Source organism: Taurulus bubalis (genome assembly GCF_910589615.1).
Source record: "Taurulus bubalis genome assembly, chromosome: 5".
Taxonomy (NCBI): Eukaryota; Metazoa; Chordata; class Actinopteri; order Perciformes; family Cottidae; genus Taurulus; species Taurulus bubalis.
Window position 1 is genome coordinate 15,657,916 of NC_136593.1, and position 12,995 is coordinate 15,670,910.

General features: G+C 39.3%; 1 protein-coding gene across 1 annotated transcript; it reads right to left on the reverse strand.

Moving 5' to 3' along the window:
• Positions 1–841: 841 nt before the first annotated feature.
• On the reverse strand, positions 842–9,997 carry LOC306736908 (ras-related protein rab7-like). Its single transcript, XM_079218595.1, has 6 exons — positions 9,691–9,997; positions 5,926–5,988; positions 4,254–4,380; positions 3,849–4,067; positions 2,399–2,527; positions 842–2,235 (listed from the first exon to the last, which is right to left on the reverse strand). The coding sequence occupies exons 2-6, from the start codon at positions 5,976–5,978 to the stop codon at positions 2,140–2,142; spliced, it is 624 nt and encodes a 207-aa protein (XP_079074721.1). The 5' UTR covers positions 5,979–5,988; positions 9,691–9,997; the 3' UTR covers positions 842–2,139.
• Positions 9,998–12,995: the final 2,998 nt, after the last annotated feature.

Below are 12,995 nucleotides of genomic sequence, written 5' to 3' on the forward strand. Positions count from 1 at the left end.
GCAATACCAGTCTACCTGCTTATTACTCTAATCAAATATTTGTTGAACAGGTTATTTAACTTTTCAGTTTGAGGTTGTTTGAGTACTAGGCTTGCACATAGTTAAATTATTATGAAATTAACAATTGAAGGACGTTGAGATGAGTCAGGTTTTCTTTTTAGATGCCAGTGCTTAGCTGTGTGCCAGAATTACTTTTCTCAAGTATAAACATGCCACAGATTATGCATCTACAGAAATGTAGCTCTCTGTAGGGACACTTATAAAACGTTGCAATCCAAACAAAAAAAACCTTTAAATTCTAAAAACCCACTTAGACCATATTGTGCAGTTTTGTTAATGGCACTGGATTGTCATACGTTTCTCAAGTATGAAGTTGTGATGGGGGATTCTGGACTAATAACCTCAGTATTTCTAATTACTGCCAATGTTGACTTTAAATTCAATAGTTAGACAAAGTGCAGGATAACAGATTCATCTTGAACATCCATGGGAAGACCTTTTTCATGAAAGACATTTTTTAATTGTCATAGCAGGAAACACATGGGAGTAACATTGATGACTCACTTTCATCAAGTGTCCCAGTAAGTCATACCAGTAAGTCATACCAGTGAGCCAGCATACACAAACCAGGGCCTTGGAACTAGCTCATCTAAATGGAATGCAGACAATATTATCAATAGGTTTCCTGCTATGACAATCAGAAAGGTTTGCTGAGAAAAGGGGCTGTTGGCCTTTGACACAGAATATATCTCACATCAGTAACAGCACAGCTATAAATAATGAGATTAACCTCACAGTCAAACACAAATTGAGACACATAATGCTACACCATTGATATATTCAAGAGTTTTATTATTTGACGTTCCAATTTTCTTTGACAACATCATTGGCATTGCAGTGATTTTATTCTATAAGGAGAAAGAAAGAGTAATACCTGGGCAACACGTTGGATCTTTTCTTTGAATGGAAGCGAGAACATCCATTTCAGTTGGATCCATCTGCTATTTACCTTTACCATCTATACAACGTAATGCACAATCCGTTAAAAATATGAAGTACTTAGCCGACCTGAGCTACAAGCAGATAGAGAGAACAGCAATAACAAAGACATGACAGAAGACAGGTGTATGCGGTGTTGGTGACACGTATAATAATTCCATAGCGTTGAAAGATGTCTGATGAAGGACATAACATATACAGCAGTAATAGTAGCAGAACAAGTAATGTTACATAAAAGGCAAATATTAATATATCAAGGAATGAATCCATGTTTTACACCGTGACTGCGTTATCAGCTTTTACTTAATGTGTACTTAGGAACATTTCTTCTGCAGTGTGAGGCCATTATAAACCCATTAACACACAAACTGGAAGGGAAAAGGCAGTACCATCACCATAGTGTTCAACAGATTCTCAGGGGACATTTTTGACAGGAAAAACGAGTGAGGAGGCGTATCATTTGAAGCTTACCAAAACGCATGTGGTAGCAGATGTTGTCCAAAATCAGTCATCCCTCTATAATATTTAAAAAGGCAAAAACATGAAAAGAAAGTGCAAAAAACGTTTGTTTTTCAGGCTTAAGAAATAACATCAGCCAATTAAAATATATATATGTATATATAGTTCAACTTGATTATCGTTTAACAGACAGGCAATAGAAAGCAAAAAGAAAACATAAAGAGAGAATAAGATACTTGGGATGCTGAGATTAGCAAACATCATCTCACATTACAGCGCTTCAGCCAGGCTATCTAGAGTTTCCAATTGTACTCTTTGAACATGGCTTCATCTTTCCCCCTCAGTGTGAGAGTCAGGGGCCAAAGTCAGAAAAATGGGTGAGCTGGACAGGAGATCACTCACGATCAAGTCAGGGACTCTGTGGTCAGAAGGGGTGTCATTCTTCTCTCGTGTGATCTTTGGGCATTGGATTTATCAGCGAGTGTACGCTAGTGTATTAATTGGTGTACTGCATGGGGGTGGGGGTACATCCATGTGCAGTGTACTGCGTGAGGGTTTGTGTCGATGGAATAAACAGTGGCGTGAAGGAGGAAGTCCTCTTCCAGGGAGCAAGGTGCAGGTGATGTAACCGGTGACAGGGTGTTTCAGAAAGCCAAGAGAGAAGATGGTCCAAGTTGTCCCTCAGCAGCTGCAGCTTTCTGCTGAAGGTTTAGCTCTGTCATTCCTATCCAGTTTTATAGGCTCTGGGAATTCATTATACAACTCCACCTCTGTTTCCTGAAAGGCAGCAGAAAAAATAAAAATAAAATCAGAATGGGAGAAAATATAACTAAGTCATTAAGACTGGGTTTTAAATAATTTAGCGATCACTGCCTTAAAATATTCAAATAACAAAAGCACACGTCTGCACTGTTTCTCATTTCCAGCAACTTTAACTCACTTGTTTGAGGGCGTTGCGTGCAATTGTCTGGAATGCCTGTTCTACATTGATGGCTTCTTTGGCGCTGGTCTCAAAGTAGGGGATGTTGTTCTTACTCTGACACCAAGCCTGAGCCCTTTTGGTGGTTACCTGCATGTATGAAGAGATGCATGAATACAGTGAGCTGGAATATACAAGGATGGATCTTTCCACAAAAATAAATAAAAACATAATGAAGTCAGAGATGTTAAACTTAATGTTATTTCACATTGTTCTCTTTTGAGTGAGGTAGTTTAAGACCATTGTACACCATAAGAAGTATTTCCAGATAAAAAAATTAAGTTGCAATGTCCATCCTTATCGACTCTTAAGAGATGCCAGCTAGCCAAACGCGTCTATGCTCCATTATGTCTATACGACTAAATTGGAGCTGTCGTTAGGTAACATAACTTCTGGCAAGTAAGAAATAGTTTTGGACAATAGCATCTCTGAAACCCTCTCCTAGAACTCTGCAACCTTTGTGCACTCCCACACCGTATGAAAATACCCAACATATTTTGAGTGCATATGATGCAGTTTGGTGATGGTAAAGATTTAATTTTATTTGATGGGAATGACGCATGTTCTGTGAATCGCTATGAAAAACGGGAGAGTGAAGATTGGGAGGTGGAGATTACTTCAGTAATAAGTTTCTTTCTTGATTGTTTGAGTGAAATCTTGGAGTAGATCAGATCCTGTAACCTGTAAAGGTGCTCCATGTCATCTTCCATTGGCCTCCAAGACACACAAGAAGTAGGATTTAACCATTTGGATTCAGGGCGCATTGCAAACTACCCGCGATAACATTGGAACTAAGGTTTTTTTTCTTTTCAGTTTTTAAGCTCAGAAAGTTCATTCACATTTCCAGATCTCCAAAGTTGAAGAAATTCCTTAAAGGTGTTTCTGAGAAATCGTGTTCATGAGAATGGACCGGACGAACACAAAACATAAGCCTCTGGCCACAGATGTTGGAGACACAGAAAAAGATGGCAAGATCTACCAGCTAGCACTGTGCCAAGTTCTTTGTTCTATCAAACACTACTAATATGCTATTATTGAGCCATACTCGAGGGAGTAATAAACACGGATCTTTACTGACCTACACGACTTTGAGCCTTAAACTTTACAAATAGAAATTAAGTTGCCGAAGATAAAGTGGCAGCTGTGTTTTCACTAAGTGCTCTAAGATTGAGCCTGCGTACACTTCACTCGCTTATAACTGTGATGTCCACTTAAGTCTTTGAGGGCTCAGTTCTCATTCCTTCTGTTCATCAGCCACCGAAACCAGCACGCTGTTGTGCTGAGAAGGATTTCAACATCGCTCTCAATAGCCATTAACAATGAACATTTGTCCATATAAAATATAAATAATTGCAGCATAGTGTGAAAATAAAATGAGGTCCACATGGAGCCGTTGTCCACCAACACCAACCTGTCTGTTCTCCAAGTCAATCTTGTTGCCGAGCACCACAAAGGGGAAGTTCTCAGGGTCTCGAGGGCTGGCCTGGATCAGGAACTCATCCCTCCAGCTGTCGAGTGTCTTGAAGGTGTTGGGTGCGGTCACATCAAACACCAGCACGCAGCAGTCGGCTCCACGATAGAACGCAACACCCAAAGACTGGAACCTCTCCTGACCAGCTGTGTCCCAGATCTAGATAACCACGAGGAGACAACATCTTTAGTAAATGGACAAAATCACAGAAGCAGTTGAGACGACTGCGACAAATAACTGTGGAAATAATGCAAATTACTGATGCTGTGGTATGTGTCTAGTAAAAGAACAAATACAAGTTGAATGCTCCCAGATGTAACCTTTCCAGCTGAACGTGTACGGTACCTGCATTGTAACGAGCCGATCGTCCACCATCACCTCCTTGGTCAGGAAGTCTGCTCCTATTGTAGCTTTGTACTGGTTACTAAACTTCTTGTTCACATACTGGTTCATTAGAGAGGTCTTTCCAACACTGAGAACAGAAGACAAGAGACAGCAGGGTAACAGATGCTGTAGATGCTAGACAAAGTGCAAAAATAAAAAAGGTGGTACAGGTCGAGTTTGTATGAAATGGGCAGTAATTAGATTACCTAGTTTAATTAAGAGTCTATGTACACTTTTTAATCGTTTCATGCGTCTTGAAAGAATCGGATGTCCATGTCATCTCAAATAAGTATAAATGCAACCAAGACGCATTACAGACAAATTGATTTCTCTCACCACCTTCCAAGTTTAACAACTTCAATCATGTGATAATGCCAATTACCCTGAAATTACAATGAGATTATCAGTTTTCCCTGTCACCTATAAAGCCATAGGTTGAAACCGGCTCCAGCTAATTTAATCTGATCCCTAATCAGTGCAATAACTGAATGATCTGTGTGGGTGGTAGAGCATTGATCGGTACATGCAGGAGGCGTAAATAGATCAATGCCCTAAACTATTCAGTGCTTGGCTCCAGACTAACCTTTTACATTGGTTGTACTGTTATGCTCAACTTCTTCATTTAGGTGCACCACATCTTTGACCGTGTCTTTTTCCCCCACAGTAATACATTTTAAGCGTGACCTATTTTGTCAGCTCCCATACATGTTGGATATTTCTGAACATATTATGTAAATGATTGTAAACAAGAATAAAGAAGCAGATGCATGTGTTTTGGCCACATAGAGAATATGAGTCAGAGGCTGCCATCTTTGCTGAAGATGTTGGGTCTGAAGAGGTTTAAGGGGTTAAAGGGACAATAAATTCAGTTAAACCTTGGACTTTTTAAATATCTTATACTGCACTGTAGCTGCACTGTAGAGGTCCAATCTTGTGAGCGATACTGTCTGGGATCTTAGTTAGTAATTTCATAATATACTGTGGCATAATCTCCCATTCTTAAAGTCTGAAAGGCTCCAATATTGTCAAGTTATGCAATTTCCTGACTTTCAGAACAGTAAATGTTTTCACTCTCTTGGCCATCATTTTCACTTTGCTGTTGACATTTTGTTTAGCCATGAAGAAAACATTACCACGCTATAGTTTAAATTTAGGAACATGTCACAGTCAAAACATTGTCACATAGTCAGAAGAGGAAATAATAAAAAAAAAAAAACATTAGCTTTTTCCATTATCACACAGCTCTAGTACCTAATATCACAACATTTGTAAAACTTTTTTAAAAAATGCTGTGAAACCTCAAGTGTCCTTGTGATAGTATTTGGATACAATAGTCTTTGCATGCAGTACTTAGCATTAAAGGTAATGACAGTGATTATGTCTCATTAGGTCTGCAGATAAAAACCTGTGGTTGAAAAACAGTAAGGCTGTTCGGCCCGGAGTTGTATAACGGAGTAATAACTCCTTCAAGGGAGTAACACTAATCAGAACAGTCTCAATGATTTGACTCAAAACTCAAATAATACCTTTGCATTTAGGTTTTTCCCCCACCTAACAATTTTTAGAACAAACCAAACAATTATTTCATACCCTTTGCTGTTTTTTTTACAGAGAAACCCGTGTTGTGACTCACCCAGAATCTCCCAGGATGATGACTTTCAGCAGCACTTTCTTCCTGGATGTCATTTTTCCACAGCTGCAGAAAGACGAAAAAACTAAAAGTTCAGCATACAGACAGCACTAGACAATGCCTTGCTAGCCTCTTCATTGCAAGTCAAACCTTGTTTCTTATTGTTCAGGGACAATAAAATTGATACAAAGGTAAATCTGTTGTATGCCTCTTGACCAATCAGGTTTGAATACCACTCATTCCAGTCATGTGCTTTTTAAGCCGTTGGACAAATCACGAGGAACACATCATTCTTTCTCTTTCATGCACACCAGGAAGTTCCCCTTTAGACGACGGACTGCTTCTCTGTACTACAACTCCAAACCAAGTGGAGCAGTTTTTGGTGATTTTGCTATCGCAACACAAATAAAACCTACTACTGCATGTGTTGATGTTAGTACACTCTCAATCATTCTGATTAAATGTTTACGTAAAATTTACAACTTCAAATACAACACTAGCTAGGACACACACACGCACGCGCACACACGCTCTCCAATGCAGTGGTGAGCAGTGGATTGAATCATTTCTTCCATATCTCATCAAAATTAAGGAAGTGATCGCTTGAGACTTTAAATGAGTGAGTAAAGTATATAGTACCCTCCTCTAGCTGATGCGATTCATTTAGAGAATGTCTAAATTGCAGATGGGAAATGATTCATACGACCGCTTTTTCACAAGAGGAAGTTAACAGTACAATTGTAGAATAACAGAAAAAAAGCAATGAGATGCATTATATATCACTCCTTGATGTTCTGTTAAAATAAAATTAGCTGATTGGTGTCTGCTATGGAAAGATGACAGAGGCTCTTCTTTAGTCCATCCTCCTATTATTTATTCTGACAACCCATCTACAGTATTCTCCCAACCTTCATCATGGCAGACAAACATATAATGACTTATCTTTTCATGGAGTAAACGCCTATTACAAAATGAACTGTGTGGAAGTTAAATAAAAAAATACATTAGCATATGACATCTTGACTTACGGCCCAAATCGAGTTTTGTGAGGTCACAGTGACCTTAGACCACCACATTTTAATCAATTCATAATTGCTTCCAAATCGAGCTTTGTGCAAAATGTGAAGATATTCCCTTGATTTGCTCCTGAGGCTGCTTTATCTTTTTTCACACTTTTGTCTCAACTGTGCCAAGTAAATAGTCCAGCATATTGCTAATGAAGAAACACTCAGAAAGCCTGCTAAAGGTGTGCATCATATGAAGGTAAATCAATGTCAAAATCCACAAACACAAATGAGATCTGTGCACTTGTGTGTGTTTTAGTGTGTGTTTGTAGAAATCCTGTGCGTGCAACTCAAACAGACGCGCCGGCAAATTAATTCTGCGAGCACTTTCACATCACTTTGTGCAGAATTACAAAATATGCTATTATTGAAGCCCGCAAGGAGAAAATCACCTCGACTGTGCCGGGTGTGCTATCTGGCCAATCAAAAAACGAGGATTAGAAATGTAGTGATACAATGGGGACTGGGTCCGCCCGCTTACTGTCAAGAAGAAATAAAGCTTACATTTTGCTTGTGCCATGAGATATTCTGCGTGGAGTGATGTGAAAGTGCTCGTGGCTGTTTGAGTATACAACATATGTAGCCTATGATAAAATGTTTAAACTGTCACTTTGGCCATAATAATATATGGTAGGTATTTACAGTATATAAGCAAATGTATTTGTTAGTCTAATATTGTTTGCAAATAAAAATCCTGGATTTGGGGGAATACAAATTATTACTTTCATCCTTTTTTGGCAGTGAGGAACGATAACCTGTTTTACAACAGTTTAACAGACATGACCACTTCCTCTCAGCTCTTCACGTAAGTAAACATCATCATGCACAAAAACATTTTTAGACATGCCAATCTGCCAGCTCAAACAGTTTTTTTGTAACCTAAGTCCTCAAAATGAATTCAGATTACGAAACTAAGTTTGAAAAACACAAACACGACAAACCCAAGCTGGAAAGTACACTTGAATATTCTCTGAAAGGAACGAGCACAGCACTCCAGTGGCCACCATACTGTGAGCCACAGCATGTGAACAGTACGAGTGACTGATTAGCCGACAGAAGCATGAACAACAGCACAACACTAAAGTCTAGAAACTCAACTCAGGTATTTAACCTGTGACAAACAGCAGAGCTTTAGACATTGATAAAAGCACCAATGTGCATGACTATCATCTCAGACAAGAGGTTCAGAAATCAGTGGATGCCTCTCACTTAACAGTCAGTTATTCTGCACCAACACCATCTCTTCCAGGTATTATTTAATTTCCTGTATAGTATTAGGAGTTTAATGTATGCTGCTCTGCTCGATTCCCTAAAAATAAACCAAACATAATATAAAAATTGGCATCACCAATAAGATGATTTTCTTTGAGGCAACTACCCATCACTACACAACTTGATATTAGACTCACGAGTGTTGTACTAAATTAAAAGTCTGGCCCTATTTCCCTCTTTGTCTGACACACAAGCAGCTAGAATTTACAGATCACTTCTGATATGGATTATGCAGGCACACCCACAGACAAACTCCAGACTGAAAATAGATTTTGACTGCTTCAGAAGTTTCTCAATGCTCAAACCGATCTCCACATATAAAATCAGACCATATTTAAGTTTTCTGGTTAGCTACGTAACATGCATCTTTGTTAGTGCCCCTTTGATAAGCAAAAAGGCACTGAACCTTTTGCTTATCACATGGGCACTAACAAAGATGCATGTTTTGACCAGAGTCAACAAAAAGAGAAGAGTCGTATAGTCAAAATAAAACATATTGATAGAATAGAAAACAATAAACAAATCATGTAAACAATAATGTGGGATTAAAGCACTATACTACAGCGTAAATGCTACACAATATCATGTGCAGATTTTGTTTTAACTAGATGCTTTCGAAATTAGTTGTTTACCTTCATTTACACAGTAAAATGTGAACATCTGATGTTTTTCAGGATTGCATCAAACCTTAATTTTGCTGCTGCTGCTGCAAACAAATGTCCCCCTGGGGATGAATAAAGTATCTATCTATCTATCTAATAGCAGTTCAGTCATCATACTCTATCTACATTGTATGTAATAAGTATGATTTTGAAAGCCAATGAAAACGAAGTAAGAGGGAAAAGTTACAACTTGAATAAGGAAAGCAATAGATTGCAGGTAACATAAAGTTGTTAAAAGAAGGCTAATGGGCGTTGTACAAAGTTCCTTTAAACAAATAATCTAAAAGGACATGTACCTGCGTGATGTGTGAGTCATAACCAAAACTGTTTCACGAGAACAACATGGTGTCACGATGTCTGCCTGACAACACACCGGCAGAGACACGGGACGTCCCTCTCAGACAGACTGTTGACAGGAGTCAAGTCGACCATGACACCTCGAGACATGATCAATAAAACACACAAAGTGGTAGTCGTATGCCCCACGCGCCCTACTCCTCTGAAGTATTGAGATAAAACAATATTCAGTCTGTCAACAGTTGACACGTTGTTTACGACGATTTATCCGACCTCGTCTGCCCGGTTCTCCTTCCTCGTTGGAGCCGACCCAGAGGAGCCCCAGGCCGGCCTTGTTTTTGTCAGCCGGCTTCTCGAACAACATTGCACCATTCGCCCCGTTAACGTCACAGCGTTAACGTGACACTGGCTGAATTGATGAATGAGCACATAGTATGCATATAGTCAAGACAGTTGTCGTGTTGAGAACTTACCTTCGACTTGTAACAAACCGAAACGACGACTTTATCGACGGGAATCGATCCGGCGGCGAGCGGACGAGCTGGTGTTGTTCAGGGCAGTTGGCGTTACTGGCTCACTAGGCGTTGCGTTAGCTAGCTAGCTAGCTCGCTGTCACTGAACTCGTTAGCTAGCGTTAATTTGGCAATACCACGTTTCAAATTCTGAGGAGAAGATGTTGCCCTCTGCGTGAACACCAACAGCACTCTTGTCGTAAATTGACGAAGCAGATTATCTACAGCTGGTGTGTAAATTTGGCACTTTTCTTCAAGGCTATAGTCTCCCAGCGAGCTAACTATGTGCTACCCCCAGCGCCTGTCTTCCCCTTTCACTTCCTCCTCCAAAACAACGCCTGCGTCCTCCGTCAGACGCAGAGCATCGACTGGCTCAGCCCACTTGTGTTTTTTTTAGATTTAGCATAGACTAAACTTTCTGTATTATTTCTGCAGAAATAATTGCATGTTTGTCTTTGGTGGATAGAGGAACCCTTGAAAACAGTTCAATGTTCAGGCTTTCCAGGGGGTTGTCATCAATGCCACAGTTAAAGAAGGCATGTAGAGATATTGACCTCCATTATATCATGATTAGTATGGAGGTGCAGTGTTATCTGGTCCCTCTACATGTGGATGTAAAAGTAGTAGTATTGCAGCAATACACGATGGAGGGTTCACAAAAACAGATTAAAAATAAAAGATAGAACAAGATCAAAGCAGCATAGGCTGAGATATCCAAACACAGGTACCAAACAATTAACACAATGCACCCGCCTTTTAAATGCCCACTGTTTTCATACCTCACACACCCAGTTTAAAACACAGGTCTGGTAACATATTTATGCCATTAGCCCAAACTGAGATAACTCTGGCAACATCATCACGATTATACACATAGACTTTGGCTGAGTGCTAGCACTCCACATGAACACGATACTCCACTTTAAAAGCAGCGGTTGACACTTTATTCTTGACTCTGAAAACAGCTACTAAGAAAACAACCTCAAGGTACATTTAGTTGCCCTTCTGGAGATTTTGAGCATATTACATGATTTTCATCAGCAAATATGTGTGTGCACATTACTTCACCGCTCTCAGGGCCCCTCTTACTTTAATACCCCGACCAGTGACACGTTTTCAACTTCATGTGATCAACAGAACAAGAGAGAGAGACAAGATGGTTTTGTGTGATTAATTGCAGCAAATCAAAGCCAAACGGATGAGCTCTGAGGATCCACCACTAGAGGACAGAATCAGCCCACTTTGAATGAATGAATCAAGTGAACTGGTGTCTGGGGGCCATCATGAGGCCCCGATGAGCTGCTTCTGTCTGATACATAAAAGATTGTCTCTCTCCTCTATAAGCACAACAAAACAGTGTTACAGGTTAGATTAGGATGATTAGGATGCAGGCCAGCCTTTACAGTATGTGTGTCATGTAATATCTTAAAAAAATGCTTGTCTGACATATATATTACAGAAAGGTTATGTTGGTTTTCTTGTCCAATGAAAACACACATGTATGTATACTTACAAAATATGACAAAACATTTAAGGATACCATGACATGTCACAAAAATAGCTTTCAAATTGTTACAGAACTTTAAATTGATAACAAATGTGTGGTATTGATATATACACATCTAATAATGATACCAAGATGTAAAAAAAAAAGATGACATAAATTCCACTTGGTGCAAATATTCTGAGTACACAGACACACTTTAAATGAAGAATACAGACCTTTTCAAAAGGATAACTGTATTCAAAACATCTGAAATGAGTCACAAGTGCTTCAGGATTCAATAATAGATGCCTTAAATTTACAACAATGTTTTTTGCTCTGCTACACATTAGAAGTACACAGAATAACTTGCCCTACATAAGTTTCAATTTTTTTTAAAATTAAAATTAAATAACTCACAATAGTCCGCTAGTATTTTCATTGGCTTTATTGTGGCTGTATTGGTGAACTTTACTAGCTTGTGTGTGATATTTATAATGTCGTATATAGTGGCTCTATATGTTGTTATGTTCTATTTTTAGGGCACATTTCTAACATCTAGCCAGAGACAACAGACTGACATTTGTCATATAAGTTAACTAATTTACAGTTATTTTCTGTTGCCCAATGAATACATACAAATAAACCCCTATAAAATTAGTTATTTGAGAATTTCAGAACTGTTGCGTCCATAGAGATCTTATTTTTGATCATATTCTCAGTGTTGCAATGATTATTTAGCAGACTTATTTGCCAAGAGAAAAGTGTGTGAATATAGAAACATACGATTATTGACTCTCTTTTGAGTCTTCTTTAACATCTTTATTTAAACTAAATTTTTTTTCTGAAGAACACAGCGCTGCTATTGGCTCATCAGAACAACCATTTCACATAATGAGGCTATTTTCCTCATCAAGCCTAACAAAGACCTCATCTTGATGTTGTCCTGCTCCATGTTCATGTGTGAGTGTGTCTTCATGTATGTGTTTGCGCTCCTTGTTAGTAGGAGTGTGCCTCTGCAGATTCCTGATGACTGGTGTTTATAGAGGAATTCCTGCCTTCTCGCTCCTTTTGAATGTAGAGTCTTTATGGTCTCTTTGGACCTCCGTTTGTAAACACAAACACTGTGACACAAAAGGATGTGAGTGAGAAACTGGTGCACAGGAGGGAAAGAGCCACATACTTTAGGCATCTGCTGCTTTTCTATCTCTACAAACATTGCTGCGTATGCCCCTTAAGGGGTAAGGCTAAGAAGGTGAAAGTCTGTTCAGAATTGGCATGGGATTCTTCAGAGAAATAAAAAGGTATTCTTCGTGCATGTGAAGCAGGTGAAGAGCTCATCCACAGCATTACAACAAGCCAATTCATCTGTGAAAGACTGGTTTACATTTGCTTAATGTTACAATGCATGTGGGTGGGTGTAATCGTGTGTGTAAACATGCACCTCTGTGTGTGGCTGTGTGGGAGTCTAAGAGAGAGAGCATGAGATGAGTTAATGAGATGGACAGATCGTGTGTGTGTGTGTGTGTGTGTGTGTGTGTGTATGTGTGTGTGTGCGCAACAGGGGGTGGGTGCATTAGTCTGTGTCAGACAGCAAAGAGTGCCGCAGTTATCTAGGAATCTGAGCCAAAGCAACCTCACTAACAGACAGAGAGCAGAAGAAAGAGGAGGACGGGGAGTGAGATGAACTGAGGAAAGAAGGAAGAAGAGGATGAATGAAGCACAAATAGTAGAAAACAAGACAGACGAGGACGACAATAGAAAGATCTAAACAAAAAGGACA